This window comes from Haliotis cracherodii, unplaced genomic scaffold (genome assembly GCF_022045235.1).
Source record: "Haliotis cracherodii isolate W230 unplaced genomic scaffold, xgHalCrac1.p SCAF_10, whole genome shotgun sequence".
NCBI lineage: Eukaryota > Metazoa > Mollusca > Gastropoda > Lepetellida > Haliotidae > Haliotis > Haliotis cracherodii.
The window spans coordinates 50,328,152-50,349,527 of record NW_027266265.1 but is presented as its reverse complement, the minus strand read 5'-3'; the positions used below and the strand labels follow the sequence as shown (position 1 = coordinate 50,349,527).

Below are 21,376 nucleotides of genomic sequence, written 5' to 3'. Positions count from 1 at the left end.
TTTAAAAATCGTTGAAAAATGGTCTCCAAAAGTCTGTTGGTGATGTTTATAGAAGGCGGCCATTATGGTCTCGAAAAGTAGGTTGGTGATATTCATATAGGGCGCGGAGGGTTTGGTAAACAGGAACGGAAAGGTGCTAAACTGGGGTATATTGTCACTTTCTATTTTTTATAGAGTTATTAAGATGTCCATCTACACTTTTGTTGCAGCAAGTATCTTTCTATCGTGTCTAAATTAATTTTTAAAAATCGTTGAAAAATGGTCTCCAAAAGTCTGTTGGTGATGTTTATAGAAGGCGGCCATTATGGTCTCGAAAAGTAGGTTGGTGATATTCATATAGGGCGTGTAGGGTTTGGTAAACAGGAACGGAAAGGTGCTAAACTGGGGTATATTGTCACTTTCTATTTTTTATAGAGTTATTAAGATGTCCATCTACACTTTTGTCGCAGCAAGTATCTTTCTATCTTGTCTAAATTAATTTTTAAAAATCGTTGAAAAATGGTCTCCAAAAGTCTGTTGGTGATGTTTATAGAAGGCGGCCATTATGGTCTCGAAAAGTAGGTTGGTGATATTTATATAGGGCGCGGAGGGTTTGGTAAACAGGAACGGAAAGGTGCTACACCGGGGTATATTGTCACTTTCTATTTTTTTTGTAATTATTAAGATGTCAATCTACACTTCTTTTGCAGAAAGTATCTTTCTAGCTTGTCTAAATTAATTTTTAAAAATCGTTGAAAAATGGTCTCCAAAAGTCTGTTGGTGATATTTATAGAAGGCAGCCATTATGGTCTCGAAAAGTAGGTTGGTGATATTCATATAGGGCGCGGAGGGTTTGGTAAACAGGAACGGAAAGGTGCTACACCGGGGTATATTGTCACTTTCTATTTTTTATAGAGTTATTAAGATGTCCATCTACACTTTTGTCGCAGAAAGTATCTTTCTATCTTGTTTAAATTAATTTTTAAAAATCGTTGAAAAATGGTCTCCAAAAGTCTGTTGGTGATGTTTATAGAAGGCGGCCAATATGGTCTCGAAAAGAAGGTTGGTGATATTTATATAGGGCGCGGAGGGATTGGAAAACAGGAACGGAAAGGTGCTAAACTGGGGTATATTGTCACTTTCTATTTTTTATAGAGTTATTAAGATGTCCATCTACACTTTTGTCGCACAAAGTATCTTTCTATCTTGTCTAAATTAATTTTTAAAAATCGTTGAAAAATGGTCTCCAAAAGTCTGTTGGTGATATTTATAGAAGGCGGCCATTATGGTCTCGAAAAGTAGGTTGGTGATATTCATATAGGGCGCGGAGGGTTTGGTAAACAGGAACGGAAAGGTGCTACACCGGGGTATATTGTCACTTTCTATTTTTTTTTTAATTATTAAGATGTCCATCTACACTTTTGTCGCACAAAGTATCTTTCTATCTTGTCTAAATTAATTTTTAAAAATCGTTGAAAAATGGTCTCCAAAAGTCTGTTGGTGATATTTATAGAAGGCGGCCAATATGGTCTCGAAAAGTAGGTTGGTGATATTCATATAGGGCGCGGAGGGTTTGGTAAACAGGAACGGAAAGGTGCTACACAGGGGTATATTGTCACTTTCTATTTTTTTTTAATTATTAAGATGTCAATCTACACTTTTGTCTCAGAAAGTATCTTTTGATCTTGTCTAAATTAATTTTTAAAAATCGTTGAAAAATGGTCTCCAAAAGTCTGTTGGTGATGTTTATAGAAGGCGGCCATTATGGTCTCGAAAAGTAGGTTGGTGATATTCATATAGGGCGCGGAGGGTTTGGTAAACAGGAACGGAAAGGTGCTAAACTGGGGTATATTGTCACTTTCTATTTTTTATAGAGTTATTAAGATGTCCATCTACACTTTTGTTGCAGCAAGTATCTTTCTATCGTGTCTAAATTAATTTTTAAAAATCGTTGAAAAATGGTCTCCAAAAGTCTGTTGGTGATGTTTATAGAAGGCGGCCATTATGGTCTCGAAAAGTAGGTTGGTGATATTCATATAGGGCGCGGAGGGTTTGGTAAACAGGAACGGAAAGGTGCTAAACTGGGGTATATTGTCACTTTCTATTTTTTATAGAGTTATTAAGATGTCCATCTACACTTTTGTCGCAGAAAGTATCTTTCAATCTTGTCTAAATTAATTTTTAAAAATCGTTGAAAAATGGTCTCCAAAAGTCTGTTGGTGATATTTATAGAAGGCGGCCATTATGGTCTCGAAAAGTAGGTTGGTGATATTTATATAGGGCGTGGAGGGTTTGGAAAACAGGAACGGAAAGGTGCTAAACTAGGGTATATTGTCACTTTCTATTTTTTATAGAGTTATTAAGATGTCCATCTACCTTTTTGTTTCAGAAAGTATCTTTCTATCTTGTCTAAATTAATTTTTAAAAATCGTTGAAAAATGGTCTCCAAAAGTCTGTTGGTGATGTTTATAGAAGGCGGCCAATATGGTCTCGAAAAGTAGGTTGGTGATATTCATATAGGGCGTGTAGGGTTTGGTAAACAGGAACGGAAAGGTGCTAAACTGGGGTATATTGTCACTTTCTATTTTTTATAGAGTTATTAAGATGTCCATCTACACTTTTGTCGCAGCAAGTATCTTTCTATCGTGTCTAAATTAATTTTTAAAAATCGTTGAAAAATGGTCTCCAAAAGTCTGTTGGTGATGTTTATAGAGGGCGGCCATTATGGTCTCGAAAAGTAGGTTGGTGATATTTATATAGGGCGTGGAGGGTTTGGTAAACAGGAACAGAAAGGTGCTAAACTGGGGTATCTTGTCACTTTCTATTTTTTATAGAGTTATTAAGATGTCCATCTACACTTTTGTCGCAGAAAGTATCTTTCTATCTTGTCTAAATTAATTTTTAAAAATCGTTGAAAAATGGTCTCCAAAAGTCTGTTGGTGATATTTATAGAAGGCGGGCATTATGGTCTCGAAAAGTAGGTTGGTGATATTTATATAGGGCGTGGAGGGTTTGGAAAACAGGAACGGAAAGGTGCTAAGCCAGGATATATTGTCCCTTTCTATTTTTTATAGAGTTATTAAGATGTCCATCTACACTTTTGTCGCAGAAAGTATCTTTCTATCTTGTCTAAATTAATTTTTAAAAATCGTTGAAAAATGGTCTCCAAAAGTCTGTTGGTGATATTTATAGAAGGCGGCCAATATGGTCTCGAAAAGTAGGTTGGTGATATTTATATAGGGCGTGGAGGGTTTGGAAAACAGGAACGGAAAGGTGCTAAACTGGGGTATATTGTCACTTTCTATTTTTTATAGAGTTATTAAGATGTCCATCTACCTTTTTGTTTCAGAAAGTATCTTTCTATCTTGTCTAAATTAATTTTTAAAAATCGTTGAAAAATGGTCTCCAAAAGTCTGTTGGTGATGTTTATAGAAGGCGGCCAATATGGTCTCGAAAAGTAGGTTGGTGATATTTATATAGGGCGTGGAGGGTTTGGAAAACAGGAACGGAAAGGTGCTAAACTGGGGTATATTGTCACTTTCTATTTTTTATAGAGTTATTAAGATGTCCATCTACCTTTTTGTTTCAGAAAGTATCTTTCTATCTTGTCTAAATTAATTTTTAAAAATCGTTGAAAAATGGTCTCCAAAAGTCTGTTGGTGATATTTATAGAAGGCGGCCAATATGGTCTCGAAAAGTAGGTTGGTGATATTTATATAGGGCGTGGAGGGTTTGGTAAACAGGAACGGAAAGGTGCTAAACAGGGGTATCTTGTCACTTTCTATTTTTTATAGCGTTATTAAGATGTCCATCTACACTTTTGTCGCACAAAGTATCTTTCAATCTTGTCTAAATTAATTTTTAAAAATCGTTGAAAAATGGTCTCCAAAAGTCTGTTGGTGATATTTATAGAAGGCGGCCAATATGGTCTCGAAAAGTAGGTTGGTGATATTTATATAGGGCGTGGAGGGTTTGGAAAACAGGAACGGAAAGGTGCTAAACTGGGGTATATTGTCACTTTCTATTTTTTTTGTAATTATTAAGATGTCCATCTACACTTTTGTCGCAGAAAGTATCTTTCTATCTTGTCTAAATTAATTTTTAAAAATCGTTGAAAAATGGTCTCCAAAAGTCTGTTGGTGATATTTATAGAAGGCGGGCATTATGGTCTCGAAAAGTAGGTTGGTGATATTTATATAGGGCGTGGAGGGTTTGGTAAACAGGAACGGAAAGGTGCTAAACAGGGGTATCTTGTCACTTTCTATTTTTTATAGCGTTATTAAGATGTCCATCTACACTTTTGTCGCACAAAGTATCTTTCAATCTTGTCTAAATTAATTTTTAAAAATCGTTGAAAAATGGTCTCCAAAAGTCTGTTGGTGATATTTATAGAAGGCGGCCAATATGGTCTCGAAAAGTAGGTTGGTGATATTTATATAGGGCGTGGAGGGTTTGGAAAACAGGAACGGAAAGGTGCTAAACAGGGGTATCTTGTCACTTTCTATTTTTTATAGCGTTATTAAGATGTCCATCTACACTTTTGTCGCACAAAGTATCTTTCAATCTTGTCTAAATTAATTTTTAAAAATCGTTGAAAAATGGTCTCCAAAAGTCTGTTGGTGATATTTATAGAAGGCGGCCAATATGGTCTCGAAAAGTAGGTTGGTGATATTTATATAGGGCGTGGAGGGTTTGGAAAACAGGAACGGAAAGGTGCTAAACTGGGGTATATTGTCACTTTCTATTTTTTATAGCGTTATTAAGATGTCCATCTACACTTTTGTTGCAGAAAGTATCTTTCTATCTTGTCTAAATTAATTTTTAAAAATCGTTGAAAAATGGTCTCCAAAAGTCTGTTGGTGATGTTTATAGAAGGCGGCCATTATGGTCTCGAAAAGTAGGTTGGTGATATTCATATAGGGCGTGGAGGGTTTGGTAAACAGGAACGGAAAGGTGCTAAACTGGGGTATATTGTCACTTTCTATTTTTTATAGAGTTATTAAGATGTCAATCTACACTTTTGTCGCAGAAAGTATCTTTCTAGCTTGTCTAACTTAATTTTTTTAAAATCGTTGAAAAATGGTCTCCAAAAGTCTGTTGATGGTATTTATAGAAGGCGGCCATTATGGTCTCGAAAAGTAGATTGGTGATATTTATATAGGGCGTGGAGGGTTTGGAAAACTGGAACGGAAAGGTGCTAAACCGGGGTATATTGTCACTTTCTATTTTTATTTAAATTATTAATATGTCCATCTACACTTTTGTCGCAGAAAGTATCTTTCTAGCTGGTCTAACTTATTTTTAAAAAATCGTTGAAAAATGGTCTCCAAAAGTGTTATATGGGGGTGGCCATGTTTGTCTCGAAAAGTAGGTTGGTAATGTTTATATAGGGCGTGGGAGCTTTGGAAAATAGGTGTTAAACCGTGGTATATTGTTACCTTCTATCTTTTTTAGAACTTCTTAGATGCCAATCTACACATTTGTCGCTGAACGTACCCTTCTGTCTCGTCTAAAGTCATTGTTAAACTATTAATATGTCGGACTACTTAAAAGGTATATGAACCTGTGACCTCTTATGCTGTGATCTGTTCCAGGATCAAAAACTGTTTTTTCAGCTCTAATACACCATTTTTCAGCCATCTGTGACTCTTGAGGTAGTTGTCCGATTTCTCTCAATGTTCGATGCCATTGTGGGTTATATACAGACTCAATGGTCTGAAGATTTAAGACCTATATATATAAATTAATTAATTAAAACTGATTGAACGTGTTGTTCCCAAACAGTCCAAGGAATGCATGATATTTTGGAGTCTTTAAGTCCTAGGTCACATGGGGTGGCAGCTATATCAGATTCATGATTGAAAGTATGTTTGGAACTAGAATGCAGTCTAGAGTGTCTGAATGCATGGTCAACAACATTTAAAGCACGGAGCCGTGAGCCTCGGAGCTAGATTTTTTTTGGAGGGTATGGTCGGTGTGTTATTGCTAAAGACAACCGCGATCACGAAACGCGTTGTCGGGTATTTGTTTCATCATATTTGCACAATTGTAATATTACTCTACGGCATAATTTATTCTTTGATGGCCTTATTCAGCCTCATTGGATGGTTTTAGAAGTGGTATGAAAATGACCTCTGAAAGCCTGACTATTTAAATAGTGTCACATACAGACCCTGACAAAAGAAAATGTGGGTTTCACCGAAGTGGTGAATGGTGGTACACATGTATGGCATATTGGGAAATGAAAATGTAGAGACGTCCACTGTGGGTATGATAAGAGGTGTAACCACGGTAATCTTTTAAGATTACAATTTGTACCAGGAAATACTTTAAAAACAATTGCCTCAACTTCTACACACAAAATAATGATTAAAGGACGTGTTGGATGTGGTGAAAATATTGCGTTGGGAAAGAAAGTCGGACCCTCCTATTAGAATGGGTTTTTTTCTATGAAGCAGGGTGAAAATGTGTAAGATGAAAATAAAATTATTTTATTTTAGTGGTTGTTAATGCTATTGGGAAACATTGTACTTTCTTAAATAAGAATGAAATAACAAACACGTCCTAAATATGAAACTTGGCATAAAATTGCGAAACAATATACATACTTCTAGCCTCTACACACATTAAAATTCTCACATAGATATTCCTCACCACACTAAATGGGAACAAGGAGAATTCCTAGACACTCCAAAATCGAAGACAAAATTCAGGGAACTCGTAGACAAAAGACATATGGTAGGGAAATATACTCATCTATTGATTTATTACATATAGATATTGAATTATTATGTGGCAAATGTATTTCAAATAGTAAGTTTTAAATGACAATAATATTATTGCTATCATCTTGTCCCTCTCTGCTTGGATATACATGTATGTACCTATTTACAAAGGATACTGCTAATGCTCAAAGGATACTGCTAATGCTTTCATAACAAAAGTACGGTAATCCCCTATTCATCACTTACGGGGTTATTAATTTATTTACAAAGAGGCCTTACCATATCTTTTATTAAACACTTTTGAAATTAAAAAAAACAACAACATATGCAAACGAAACACTCAGAAACATAAACGAGACCGGTATGGCGATCAGTGATAATAATAATAATGCTAAGATTACTTATCATCATTTAATTCCAATATCTAACTCCACTCCCGGTTTGTCTTGGAGGTGGCGGTGTCTACGAATTCACCGCATCCGTCCGTATTATAACATTTCTTGTTTGCCAGGCGACAGAGCGATAACAGCGCACATGTATCAGCCGAACGCACATAGAATAACAGTCAAACTGAGTTGTACGCGCGATACGAAGAGCTATACCACTCGATAAAAGCGGTACGCTTCCTTGGTCTCGAAAAGTATGTAAAATAGCGACGACCCCACTTGGTCAAAGTGGCTCGTATCGAAGATTCACTCGACCGTTATCAGCTATGCCAAGATACTGCTCTGTTCCGGGTTGTAAAAATAAGATTGGAGGACATAAATACCCTTCAGACCCCGACCTGCAACAAAAGTGGCGCGTGGCGGTAAGAAGAGTTGATGTTCCAACAAAGAATCTGTGGAAGCCAGGGACAGGCGACGTAGTCTGTAGGGCTCACTTCACTGATGATGATTTCGTGGATACACTATTAGGTTCGTAAAAACAGTATTATTTTGTCTGTTGAGAATGATAAATAATTATTTGTGGATGGTTTTATTACTGGTTTTTTTGTATGTTGGCAAAGAAAAGCGCAAAAGCAGAATATATTAGCCTATAACAAATATCGAATAGCCAATATCCCCATACTGGTAACTGGGCCCTGTTTATCAGCTGTTCATTCACAGACCCAAACATTAATGAATAGGCCTTAACATTTGATTGTATATTTATTTATGTATGTTATTATGTAAACAATCTTTCTTTTATTAACTATAACAACGAAGTAAATTTATTCATAGAAAAAAATATACATGTCAAAATGTGATTTATTATTATTGAATAGCTAATATCCTCATGCTACTGTTCAGCAGCTGTTCATTCACAGACCCATTTACCTTAGTAAATATGATTAAGTTTCTGCTTGCTTAAAGCAATGTAAAGATATTTCTATAATCAGAGCTCCAGATAACTGTTTTTGAGCAAATGAGTTTTTATTCTAGGGTTTCTATTTTAAATGGTTTATAAGTATAACATTTTTCAAAGGATAACCAATATTATTTCAATCATCCATTCATGACTCTATTCGGATGTTCCCAAAATTAGTGAACATTTATCATTAGATGTATATAACTGTACTTAATATATAGGCTTGACTCAGTAAATTAGCTCATAATTGTGTTTCAGAAATTAGCCCTGTTTTACGATTGCTGAAAAAGCTTCATTGGGTATTAACGCATGCTGTTTTCATACATTTGAGTTTTTCCTTAAATGCATGCGTTTTTGTACACAAGATAATCAGTGTGTAATTGGCTTTTCAATATTTTTGGGGAGTATTTTACACAAATGTGCAGCTTATCTGTAGCTCTGTATAGCGTACACACACATTTTGATAATGAATATCATAAAACACAACCATGAATGTGTCTTCAACTTGTGTATTGTTGATTTATGCCATGTTTGCAAGTGAATTTAGATATAATTATTTTAGTTGATTCCTTGTTAAATGTTTGTTCTTGTTGCTTTGTGTTAAATTCCTGTTTTTAAGGAGCCATACAAACGATGACAAGCCTGAAGCTTCCGACGGAAGAATTACTCAACGAGGCCTGGGAAACTCAGTTTTGTACAATTTTCTATTATTGGTAAACTCTATAAGTAAATCACTAGAGGAATTTGAGGTCTTTCCACATGTAACATTACTTCATTGTTGTTAAATTTTCACCTGCATTTTCATATAATTAATAAGACTTATAAAAAATTAAAAGCTACTTGCTTATTTTCTTAATTATTAAGAGGAAAATCACCTCAATATGCATTTGTTTTCATTTCAATAAATTGGAACCTTTCATTTTTCTGTAACTTACATTAAATGTATTTAACATAAGGTGAACGAAGTCGTCTCCGGGCAGCTGCGGTTCCCTCCATCTTCCCACATACATCATGCACCAGTACATCAGCACTACCAACTCGACCAAAGAGGGCACATCAACTCCGTGAAGAAGAAGCCAACATAGCTATATTGAATGTGTCGTCGGAGGTGGAAATCGGTATTGGAGAGGATTGTGCTATCACAAGCCCATGTAGCTTGAATGAGCCTCTTGAAACATGTAAAAGTGACTCTCAGTCTACTCAGTGCAGTTTGTTAGGAAGTTGTTCCATAGAAACCTACATAAATAATCCCAAAGCTGTTTTGTACTTTGCTGGTTTCCAAGATTATGACCATTTCATGTTTTTCTTTCACTCGCTTGGTCCAGCAGTTTTTGAACTGAACTATCAATGTGAACTCTTGCACCCAAAAGACCAACTGTTTTTAACTCTAATGAAATTAAGACAGGCCAAGGATGACATTGAATTAAGTTTCTTGTTTGGCATATCATCATCCACTGTTTCCCAAATTGTAATAACATGGATCAATTTCTTATATTTCCAACTGAAGGAACTACAGATATGGCCATCAAGAGCAACTGTTGATGATCACATGCCAACAGATTTCGGTAAGAAGTTTAAAAACACTAGAGTCATTTTGGATGCAACAGAGATACCGATAAAGAAGCCATCTCATGTTGATGCTCAGAGCATGACATGGTCCAGCTATAAACATCAAAACACATTGAAAACTATGATCGGTTGCACACCCAGGGGGGCAGTCTCATTTATTAGTGAATCTTTTGGGGGGTCTGCTAGTGACAGACAGATCATAGAACAGTCTCCTTTACTTAACCCATCACATGGTATGTTTGAAAAACAAGATAGCATTATGGCTGACAGGGGCATTATGGTTCAAGACTTATTTGCAGCCCAAGATGTTCAAGTAAACACCCCAACTATGTTGAAAGGCAAGTCACAGTTAGAACCAGAAGATGTTGTTAAGGATAGAAGAATTGCTTCTAAAAGAATCCATGTTGAACGTATAATTGGTCTGAGTAAAACTTTCAAAATTCTGAAAAAACATCTCCCACCAAGTAAAGTAGTACTTGGATCGCGGATTGTTTATGTTTGTTTTGCTATTTCAAATTTCAGAAATTCCATTGTAAATGAATTTGCTTGAAGCATCTCTTCTTTGTGATATCTGTGACTGAAATTTGTAGTAGTAGTAGTAGAATTTTATTCAGTAGTGTGAGTTATTGAGAATTGTTTTACACCGCTTTTAGCAATATTCCAGCAATATCATGGTGGAGGACACCAGAAATGAGCTTCACCCATGTTACCCATGTCGGGAATTGAACCCGGGTCTTCGGAGTGACGAGTAAACACTTTAGCCATAAGGCCACCCCACTGCCTTATACAGAAGTAATATAATCGGTATGGTCACATGGCCTATAGTACAGTTTTTCGTAATAATAAGTGGTCATGTGAGAGCTCGTAATTTGAAAACATGTTTCATATACAGAGCAACAGATTTAAGGAGATGTACAGTTCTTGTATTTAGCTTATTGACCATTGAATGAGTGTTGTTAAAGCTATGAAAAGGTAATTTTAATCACAGAGTACCTTGGGCATATGAACCTAATATGATACTTATCTTAAACAAAATCTAAATGACAGTAGACCCGGGAAGATTCCGGGGTAGAATCGGTCTTCAGCAACCCATGCTTGCCGTAAAAGGCGACTAATGGGATCGGGTGGTCAGGCTCGCTCACTTGGTTGATGCATGTCATCTATCCCAATTGCGTGGATTGATGCTCATGATGTCAATCACAGGATTGTCTGATCCAGACTCAATGATTTACAGACCGCTGTCATATAGCTGGAATATTGCGGCGTAAAACAACAAACAAACCAACTAAATGACAATATGTATATAAAGTATTAAAGTTACCTACATTTTCACATTTATGGAGCTGAACTGAATTCATTAAGGCTTTAAAATGTGACTGGTGGTGTTGAAAATTCAATTTGTAAGGTAAAGTCTAACAATACCTAATATGATGTACATAATGAATACTATTGACAATCACTTGTGTGATATATATAGTCCTACATTGTCTGAAAAATACTTCATTATTTGCACCAACATTTTTCAAAGGTTGAACCATTTCAATCAAACATATGTTATTTTTAGTCAAAGAGACAGTTTTTAACAGCGATGGGCTCACAATATTTCAGTTATTTGAGGCTTATCCCACTGAAAACATATTCATACAAGGCTAACCTTACATTTGTACTGGCTTCTGGCTTTCAACTGAGTGTGAAAATCTCCTCACGACCCAAAAAGTGTATGGAGTGTAACTTGTGACACACGCATGTCATATTAAAATGTGAATCTCTCATGTGTCAAAGAAATTGCTTCTTTTCCTTAGTTATTTATGCATATGGTAAGCTTTGAAATGAAAGATAAAGGTGACATGCTGTCATTTTGTTTGGTGGTATTACCATATTTAGTCAAACAATTGATTGGCATTCCAAAACCACAATATTTTAACTTTGCCAATTACCTGTAATAGTCTCAAACCACAGCAGATTATTATTTCTAACTCTGTGTACTGTAGTTACACCTGAGCTCAATGTACCGCTCCACTGATGCTCTTACAATGTGTATGTACATTGTGGTAACAGGTTGTAAACCTGTTCAGTGAAATCTGGAGGAAACCCAAAATCTTTCTCTTGAGTGTCTGAATAAACGTGTGTATATATGGAACATTAGTTGAGTACTGTGTATATTCTTCAAATGGAATCTTCATGAATCTTCAACTTCACACTAAACTGTCTTAATCGTAGCTAAATCATATTGGACATGTGTATGATTTACAATTCAAATTGCTTATTCATTGCAAATATAGATCAAGGCACAGAATATGCATGATGTATGCACAATATAATAATTTGTATTAATATAACATTTGATGTTGACATGAGCATGTGAAACAAATTGATATTTGGAAAATATGTGAACTTATTTGGATATTTTTTTTCTTAAGTGATACAGAGTTTACTTCACCCAAGCATAAAATGATACTTTAGTTATAAAGACTGACAAACAGTCACCATTTGTCACAATAAGTTTCCAAAATGTTGATTTGATGCTGGAGACCAATTACCGAATAAGAGAAAAGACCATCATCAACAAAAAGTCCAAGGAATATTTCTATTAGATCTGGATATAACTGTAAGACATTTTTAGATTTTGAGTTAATTTCAGGAATAAGACAACCTGATTGTGCTTAATACACAAACACAAACTCCCAATGGGAATCAAACATACGGTTATTACCACTGGTACATACACAAGCTCTGACTCATAAATGCCTTAATGATGTATCTAAGGGGAAAAACATGATTTACAATGTAGAAGCAATGTATGGTCTTAGATGTTTGGTATAGAACAGTTCAAGTTTTGGAATTAATGAGTACTGACAGAAATCTTTATCAACACTGACCTTTTCTACAAACATGTCACAGAATGTGTAAACAACAAAATAGCAAAATTGACGCTTTGCTAAGTACATCTGTCCCTGTACCTGACAGTAGTAGTGACTACTGGGATTTAAACAAATCTGATTGTTTACATTGTAATGAAGATATGGAAAATGTTTACCAGGTTTAATGTGATCATTTCTTCCAGCATATGGACATTTCACCTCAACCAAGATATCAGCATCAATAATGGCATCTGGCGTAGCACCCAGATAGGGTTCAGAACAGGAAACAAATAGACCTGCCTTTTTTGTTTTGATATTGTACATGGATTCAAATTTTGAAAGTGCTATTTTTTCATACTGCTTTCCATGAATTACAGGCTTACATGATAAAATTTTTGTGGACACAATTGATTTACATAACTTCTCCTTATTTCTTCGGTTGGTCATTTTGGTCACTTCACCAAACCTTGAGGCTGTGAGGCGCCACTTTCTTTCTGTGTGCCACACTGGGCTCCGGGACTGGTCTTGCGTTGCTGCCTCAATATCTTTCGCAGATTCCTCAGTTACCTGTAAAGAAAAACAAAAGTCAAGACATAAAAGAGATGTCCCAAACATTATGTTTTCACATAGTTTGTTTTACATGACAGTAATCTGAAAAATGCCTAATACACAAGTCTATATTTCTTTTACAAGGGAACTAATCTGCTTGATCATGATTAGGCATTTTCAAACTTAGTTTATTGCATTTTACAAATTACTCACAACCCCAAACATTCAGATGTTGCTGTTTCCTCACAAGCTATGATTTTAACTGTGTATTACAAAGATCAAATCTGAAAGACTTTAGGTTTTAAAATTTTTTTTACATGTATTATACAACAGAATTTCCAGTGTTGTGTACCTTCAGTGCCATGTCAACCATGTACTCTGTAAGTGGCTGTTTAAGGTAGTGATGGTCCTCAGCAGCTGTCTGGACATCAGCCTTTGGGTGAAGATATCTTAGGGCGATATTATGAGATGACTTTGAGCAGTAGTTTGTCATCATGTTGCGCACATGATCATTGTAGCCACTCATGTGTCTGTATTTTCGTGGCCTCGGATCGTCCAGCATATGCTGTGACCATTTTCTTTTTGACGGCAGTTCTGCAGCTGTTACGGGTGATCCTGAATACAATATTTTGATACTACATTGCCATAATAATCCTGTTCAAAACAACACTTATACAAATATTTAAAAACTTTTTCCACTCCAATATCCAACACATAATATTTAGTGATATACAGTTTCTCTTTTATATACAAAATCATAAACCATCATAACGTGTCTAATGCATTTAGAAGTGATGCACATAAGGAAGAGAATATATGGATGTCAACTTCTATATAATGAGGAAACACCCTTAACCTCATAATATAGAAGTTGACATCCATACATTTTCTTCCTCATTATAACATTGTAGTTGAGGCCTGGGTATGATATTTCCTAGGCTGTAATATAACCTACCTTTGTACGATTTTTTTGGCTTGTGGAACAACTGCAAGTTTTCGGTACAGCTCTTTCCAATTTGCACACTGCCAGTTGAGATGAAATGCTCCAACATCAACAGCACCGCAGCGATGTGCTTACAGGTTGAATGTGGTCCTTTCCCTGCGGGACACTCGCAGTGGGAGTTGACTGGCTCCCCGGTCTTCTCTACCTTCAACTTGTAATTGTATGTGACCTAGGATAGAGTGAGTGAGTATGTATGGTTATGCACCACTTTTAGCAATATTCCAGCTCTTTCACAGCTAGAGACACCAGAAATAGGCTTCACACATTGAACCCTTTTAGGGAATTGAACCTGGCCTTCAGCAAGATGAGTAAACACTTGGACCACTAGGCTACCCACATTAACCCAAGCATAGAAGTCATGCATATAATGTGATGTACGTGCAATTTAAATTCCCATTAATAAATTCACTTTCAATCAGTTTTATGTCAAGAATGTATTTCGGATTAGCTTCATCTTTGAGTACAAATTTCATTATAATTTAAAAAGGTTTTATTTTTTATTTTTATTTTATAGTGTGTAAATGTTTTACCTCGTTTTTCATAGATGCACTGACGATGCCACTTAAGTATACATCAGTAGATGCACGTATGTGAACACTGCATGCCAGCACCCTGTCCCCCTCAAACATCAGATAACCTTTCTCTATGGCCTTGATATCATGTGCAGCTTGGTTGTCTCCTGCCATACGGTAGATGAAGTAACCCTCAATGGTTTCTTTGGAAATGGGAGGCAGCAGTTGACGATGGGAAGACATCAGCTGTTGAAATCCTGACACTGGCCATGATGTATCTTCTGGACGTGGGATGGAGACAGATGGCCCAACAAAATCATCATTTCTGTCATAAGATTCAAGTCTGAAATGAAAATTAAATACATTTTAACTTGTGCAACTACTATTTCAGATTTGCATAAGGGCATAATATTATAGGAAAATAATTCATATCATTATCACTATGACTAATATATCTCATAAATGACATGCATCATGAATAAGCAATGAAACCTGTATGATTAAACTGTGTTTGATAATATCATGCCTATATAGCCAGAAGACAAATTATTACACATTTCCTGTTTTATAAAATACCTGGATAAATATATGGTAATTGTTAATGTGACATAGAGTCGCCAAGTTTCAATAATCATTTCATGGACACAGAAATGTCAGTGAGCACTGCACTGTACACCTATCATAAGTCATTCAGAATTTTGGTGCCCATATCATGACGAAAAGGAAGAGTAAAATATAACACTATAATTTGAAAAACGTCTATATTTTGTGAATACAACAGGTTTCAAAGTTGTATTAACCTTCTGTGTTTTACTGCCGACTTGCAAGCATTATGGGAAAATCCTCCGCCCGAAACCCCCATCCTAAAGTAATATGTCCAATGCATTGACGCTCAGTACTTTTAATTATTTTTGAAAAAAATGTTGGCGGATACGGGCGGAAGTCGTACCGAATTTTGTTGAGAACTACGTGTCAAAACACTGCTGATCATATTCATAAAAAGCCCCGCTAAACTACAAAAGCAATCGGGTGTTCGAAAACAGGTGACGTCTCAGGAGTGCGGTGAATGTTAACAGACGACGCAATGGAGACTGCGCCTTTTATCGAGGATTTATATAATCTGAGACCGGGAGCCACAGTTAGTACTTTGGTTATGGGTAACTATACAGTAGGTCATGGTTTAATGGAAGGCAACAACTGAAATATATCGATAGTTGATTTTGTCAGTCACAGTAGGCCCGACAGTGACATAGATGGCACTTATTTGACAGGCAAGAAAAGGGCCTTGTAGAAATTGCGGTGCATATCGCAGATTATGAATGTAAGCATACTTGATAACTAAAAAAATGGGTTACATACCTCTCGATCAGTTCAAGTTTCCTTCCAGCTGTCGAAGCTTTTCGTTGAAAGAGCGCACATTTAAGTTTTGGCACGGACCATAGCAGGTACTGGCTGGCCATGTTCACACAAACTTGGCTACGGCTCTACTTGAAATTCGCGCTAAATGATTCGCAGCGCATTCTAATGGCGGAACCGTCACAGAGTATGACCACTAGTACACGCACGCCCCTGGCGGATTAGTACGGCGGTACTCCCCATTTGTCACATGTCACATACCAAAATATACTGCGAAATTTAACTAAAAGATTTGAAGACAAGCTAATATTTAAAAAGAAATGCACAAGCCTCCCCAAGTAGCAACTGCCATAGTGAGTTCGTAGAAGTGTAAGTAAAAGTACCGGTGCTGAAACTGTCACCCGGCTTTCTCCCAGCTTGATCTGTTCCACTTTGCGCCAAACTGAGCTCATATCGTGCGTGTGTCAGATGTAAACACTAGCAAACATGACGAATACGGCAGTAGCAGGTGTAGTTTCACTGAATATAGTATTGTCACAAAGACTTTATTTCGATTTATTCTATTAATGCAACACTTGATATCAATATCGATAAAGATTCTTGTGTTCAAACTTGCCATGTAAATTACACATGACATGTATACGAGGCAGGCTGGAGTAAAAGTCTTTTGCATGTTTTGGTCAAGTGAAGATGTTACTTTGGACATCTGTTTGAAAAATTATTTAGTTTGGGTATGTGATGTTTGTTTTACCAGTTGTCGGGCTAACAATCCGAAGGTTGAATGTGGAGACCAACAGATTCTCACAAAAACTGGTTGCTTGTCTTAGTCACATGTGACCTACTGAAGAGATACCCGCGATAGTTTGTTGTGCTGAATTATAAACGTGCTACAATGGATTTGATTCTATTTATTTAGTATATGTCTTTTTCCCATTCACTCACTAAATAGTAAGGGGTATTGGGGTAGCCTAGTGGTTAGAGGGGCATTCCCATAGGGTACAATGGATGAAAGCCATTTGTGACATTTTTTACCAAAATATTGTTTGAATGTTGCTCTTTATGATGTAAATCATTTTCATTTTCTTGTTGAGCTTGAAAAGTAACAGTTATATGCTGGAGGTGTTTTTCTGAACTATTTGTCAAATTACATTATCATTATATTTGGTTTGTTATTATGTTTCAGCAACATGACAATGAACAACATGGGAGACAACTGGCAAGATATTACAATCACAGAGGTGGGTCAAGTGTCTTTCATGCAGTTTATCCTAAATATATTAAGGAACTACATTTTCTACATATCAAACTCCCCACTCAAATAGGAGCCAACTGATAATCTTCTAGACCAATCTGAAAGTAATATTCATATGTTCCCTTTACTCAGCCCTAAACTTTACATGAGTGAGTGAGTGAGTTGGGTTTAACGCCACTTTTAACAGTATTCCAGTTATACCACAGCGTGTCAGCTTAATGTGGGAGGAAAGCCCGAAGTGATGCAGGTTTCAGACGTTTACCACTTCAGTGAAACCCATGAGCACGGATATGATACTGACAAACCTAGAAACATAATTGGGGCGAACCGGGATTCGAACCCACAATCATAGGTTTCTGGCGTGCCAAAGGGACGCAACTCTGTACAGTGAATCGTGGTGCCTTAGACGACTGGGCCACCCGTGCCCCCTAAACTTTACATGGCAAAATTGACATTTCATGTTTTCTTGTGTAAGATGTTTCACAGCTGTGTAGAAGCTTGTGCTGTTAATACATGCAGACATTGAAAATGAGTTTAACTTGTCATGTATAGTGTTAATGACTGCCCTTTTGTCAACTTCCTAAGCATCCATAATAGGTTCGAGATATTGGTACATTCGAGATAACAGATCTCGAGATAAGGGGTTCCGACCGATGTTCCAGGGTTCTTTGTTCTTTGTATTAGAGAATCAATTTCTCATGGCAAACTTAAACATCATTTCTTTCTATCCCTGATTTCATTTTGTCCTGTCTTTACAGATGAACATTATGTTGATTGTATATACATGCTAAACTTACATTTAGTCCCAGAAACAGTTATCTTATTGAAGAAAATATATCTTCAAAATAAAAAGATAAAATCCAAATGGAGCCCACAACATGGGTTGTAGCATTTGTGATTCTTGCAGATTTGGAGAGACTTCTAGACTTCTAGACCCAATAATTCAGACAATGCACACTCCGAGTCTGACTTGATTGTTCTTGTCCTCCTTCCAGATTACAGATCCTGGCAACTTCCTGGCCAAAGAATGCCCAGGAATGAACATGTCAAAGGAATGTCGCCAGTTCAACAGAATGCAGGATCAGATGAACCAGTTTTTCAGCAATGAGCAAGCCGTGACCACCATTCCACCCCAGCCTTCTGTGGTAGGTGACCCTTCATATCACCTTGGGCGGTACATGCACCACAACACCAGTACAAGGATGTATCCAGACCTGCTTAGAGGCCAATATTCAGCCCCAAGTCTGGAGCAAATGTCCAAAAATATTCCCAAATTGGAATTACAAATTTAATAATTTGTATAGCCTATAGTAGTAACTAATGTCCCTTCTATGTCCTTTCTATTGACTTATCAGATAACACCTCTTATATTACTTGTGTTGCTTCAAACAAAATGGCCGCGTCCAGTCAAGATGATCTCATCAATAATCAAGATCTATTTTGTGATAAAACAGGTCTTACTTCGCAAAGTGTACTAATCATGTGAGCACTGTGTTTACGGACATGAAAAGATTTGGAAAAATCTGTTGAAGCCAATTTGGCAGTACACATGCTTTGCAAATCCTACAATCGATGGTAATTTGCATGCAGTTGACAAACCAGATATCCATTGTGTTAAGCAATGTTGATTGGACTATGCATAGACTAGTCAGTCCAGCCATAATATATCCCCATAATTCCAGCCTAGTTCAGGAGGGTGGAAACTGGACTTTATTGTCAGTTAACTCCCTTGCCTCGGGACGAAGGGCCCTATATATTCCCTTGTCTCCATGGTCTGTGTGTCAAGTGTCCTTATGCTTGACAACCATGAGGGCCTAAGTAATCTTATAAATAAATACAGGCAAAACACTGCTCATCAACACAGTGCAGATACAGTAACAGCAGACATGGCGGACATCGCTCCTAAAAGCTTAATGAATATGAAACAGTCTACAATAGTGCAACAACATTTGGAACCTTTGACCTGATCTGTCGCAATGTCATTCAATTGAAAGACATTTTTTGCATTTCCTATTGATTTCATGGAAATAGGTCACGTCAAGTCAAGTTGATAAAGTTGTTATTAATATGCTTAATGCATCATGTTTTTTAACAGTGGAGGTCTACGTTCTTAGTGTTGTGGTTTGCCAATAAAAAGCATGGTATTCAACATGTTTAATGCTATTCAATATACTTTCATGATACATTTTACATGTTGAGGCTTTGCGTCGGCACTCCCATTGATTGAGGGAGGTTTGGGAAGGGCATGTTCTTTCCAGCACTGTCCTTGAATCAGTCGATTGATTGCGATTGCTTGTCACACGATAGTACACTATCGATTGCAACTTGAAACAATTGATACTATTGGCGATAGTTTGTCTACCTATCGATAGTTTTGATAGCTAATTTGTTTGGTACATTTACTCTCTTAAAAAAACATAGAAACAACTCCTATGATCATCTAACCTCTGTCGTGCTTTCGTTTGGATTGCACTACTTTGTCTGCTTGATTTAGAGTTACGTCCCTTAGCAACTCGTCGCTAGGCAACATTGACAAGATGGCGGACGCCACAAACCCTGCAGTAACCTAAGACTTTACCAGTTACATGAACTGAAATTTTTTATTAAAATGTTTTTGAGAGGTCAGTTTGAACTTGTTTTCTTTTCATTTCTTGTTTTCTTTACAAATAGTATCAGAAAGTTATAATTATTTTGATGGTGTCAGTCAAAATGCTGAAATATATGCTGCTAAAGCCTGCTATAATTGCAAGTGAAAACTATCGCAATAATAGGGCCACTATCGCAATCGTATCGCAATAGTTGTTTTAACTATCGCAATAGTATCGCAATAGTCAAAAATGCCTCAATAGTCATCCCTATTCTCAGGCAACGCCCGCATCATCATAACGTCCGCCACACTTTTGTTTTTATCTTAATAATAAATCCTAATACTGAACACAATGCGGGCCAATAAAGCACACAGTTACTTCCCATCATATGCATACTACTTTGCTGTGCATCTCGTGTTATGGTAATGGCAGCAAAAGGAGTTTGTATTCTTGTTTATGTAGTGATACTCTTTCCCAGGTTGATGGTACGCAACTGTTTATTTGGCTAGACACGAGCTTGAAGAAAAAACAAACAAACAAAAGTCGCCGCCCATCCACACTATAGTTTCAAAAGTCATTGCTTGAGACCCAATTATTTTTTATATTTAAAGCCTAAATCTAAAAATATAAAGTTTTTTGCCTTATTAAAGCAATTGAGCAAAGAATGAAGCAACTGTGTTTCAGGGGAATGTGTACGCAGGGAAGCGGCAGAGTGACAGACAGTGGTATCGCGTGGAGGTGGAGAGGATCATGCAGACATCCAGAGGACCACAGGCTTCGTGAGTCCATAAACATTACATTGATAGACCCGTGAAGATCTGGGTCGGAATAGGTCTTCAGCAACCCATGCTTGTTAAAGGTGACTATGCTTGTAATGAGAGACGACTAGCAGGTACCGGTGGTCAGGCTCGGTGACTTGGTTGATGCATGACAATTGAGTAGATAGATGCTCATGATTTTCATCACTGGATTGTCTGGTCAAGACTAAATTATTTACAGACTGGCGTCATATAGCTGGAATATTGTTGAGTGCAGCATTAAACAAACTGTACATAGATACTTCTATGTCATGCAAGGGAGCAGGTGGCCCAGTCGCCTAAGGCACCTCAAATCATTGCGCAGATTTGTGTTCCTTAGGTGTGCCAGAAACATGTGATCATGGGTTCGAATCCCGGTTTGCCCTGATAATTCTGTTTATTAGCACCATATCCAGAAGCCCCATCAAACCTCTCCCCACCCGTCCTTCCCTGTCTGGGAAAGGGTCAGTCCCTTATGTCCATACACAGCATGTTTCATGTGGTTGAAACATTTCCATGTCATGCCGAAGGCCAGAGTTTGATTCCCCTCATGGGTTTCCCACCATGATATTGCTGGAATATTGCTACCAGACGTAAAAGCGAGCTCGCTCAGTCAGTCAGTCAGTCCGTCAGTCAGTCAGACAGTCAGTCAGTCAGTCAGTCAGTCCAGTGGTTTATGTTTCAGCTGCTACTTTGTGGACCACGGTGAATCGGAGCTGATCCCTGTTTCCTTGTAAGTACTGCCAGGGGCATGAAAGACCAAGTCCACTTACTATATACAGTTGGGTCTTATGATCATGGGTTCGAATCCCGGATTCACTGACATTACAATGTTTGG

The 21,376-nt window shown here is 37.1% G+C and overlaps 3 protein-coding genes across 3 annotated transcripts in view; 2 read left to right on the top strand and 1 right to left on the bottom strand.

Annotated features, from left to right (window-relative positions):
• The first annotated feature begins 7,416 nt into the window (after positions 1-7,416).
• Positions 7,417-10,285, top strand: LOC139452045 (uncharacterized). The gene is made up of 2 exons (XM_071233344.1): positions 7,417-7,618; positions 9,008-10,285. The coding sequence occupies exons 1-2, from the start codon at positions 7,417-7,419 to the stop codon at positions 10,168-10,170; spliced, it is 1,365 nt and encodes a 454-aa protein (XP_071089445.1). The 3' UTR covers positions 10,171-10,285.
• A 1,942-nt stretch (positions 10,286-12,227) lies between these two features.
• Positions 12,228-16,005, bottom strand: LOC139452040 (uncharacterized). Its single transcript, XM_071233330.1, has 5 exons — positions 15,905-16,005; positions 14,564-14,888; positions 13,986-14,202; positions 13,383-13,645; positions 12,228-13,048 (listed from the first exon to the last, which is right to left on the bottom strand). Exons 1-5 carry the CDS (start codon positions 16,003-16,005, stop codon positions 12,401-12,403), a joined length of 1,554 nt encoding a protein of 517 aa, XP_071089431.1. The 3' UTR covers positions 12,228-12,400.
• A 139-nt stretch (positions 16,006-16,144) lies between these two features.
• The window catches only part of LOC139454495 (putative ATP-dependent RNA helicase TDRD12), a 75,695-nt gene continuing 70,463 nt past the window's right edge, over positions 16,145-21,376 (top strand). The window contains exons 1-5 of the mRNA XM_071236243.1: positions 16,145-16,270; positions 17,085-17,139; positions 18,149-18,298; positions 20,426-20,520; positions 21,224-21,271. Of these exons, the coding sequence (XP_071092344.1) occupies positions 17,089-17,139; positions 18,149-18,298; positions 20,426-20,520; positions 21,224-21,271 (344 nt within the window). The 5' untranslated portion in view covers positions 16,145-16,270; positions 17,085-17,088. The remainder of the gene's footprint in view (positions 16,271-17,084; positions 17,140-18,148; positions 18,299-20,425; positions 20,521-21,223; positions 21,272-21,376) is intronic.

Excerpts from the sequence above, each read along its gene's own strand:
- LOC139452045 (XM_071233344.1), top strand. The coding sequence starts at position 7,417 with ATGCCAAGATACTGCTCTGTTCCGGGTTGTAAAAATAAGATTGGAGGA. Across the intron at positions 7,619-9,007 it reads TTTCGTGGATACACTATTAG|GTGAACGAAGTCGTCTCCGG; the intron begins GTTCGTAAAAAC and ends ATTTAACATAAG.
- LOC139452040 (XM_071233330.1), bottom strand. The coding sequence starts at position 16,005 with ATGGCCAGCCAGTACCTGCTATGGTCCGTGCCAAAACTTAAATGTGCG. Across the intron at positions 14,889-15,904 it reads AAACTTGAACTGATCGAGAG|ACTTGAATCTTATGACAGAA; the intron begins GTATGTAACCCA and ends TTTTCATTTCAG. Across the intron at positions 13,646-13,985 it reads GCCAAAAAAATCGTACAAAG|GATCACCCGTAACAGCTGCA; the intron begins GTAGGTTATATT and ends TATTGTATTCAG.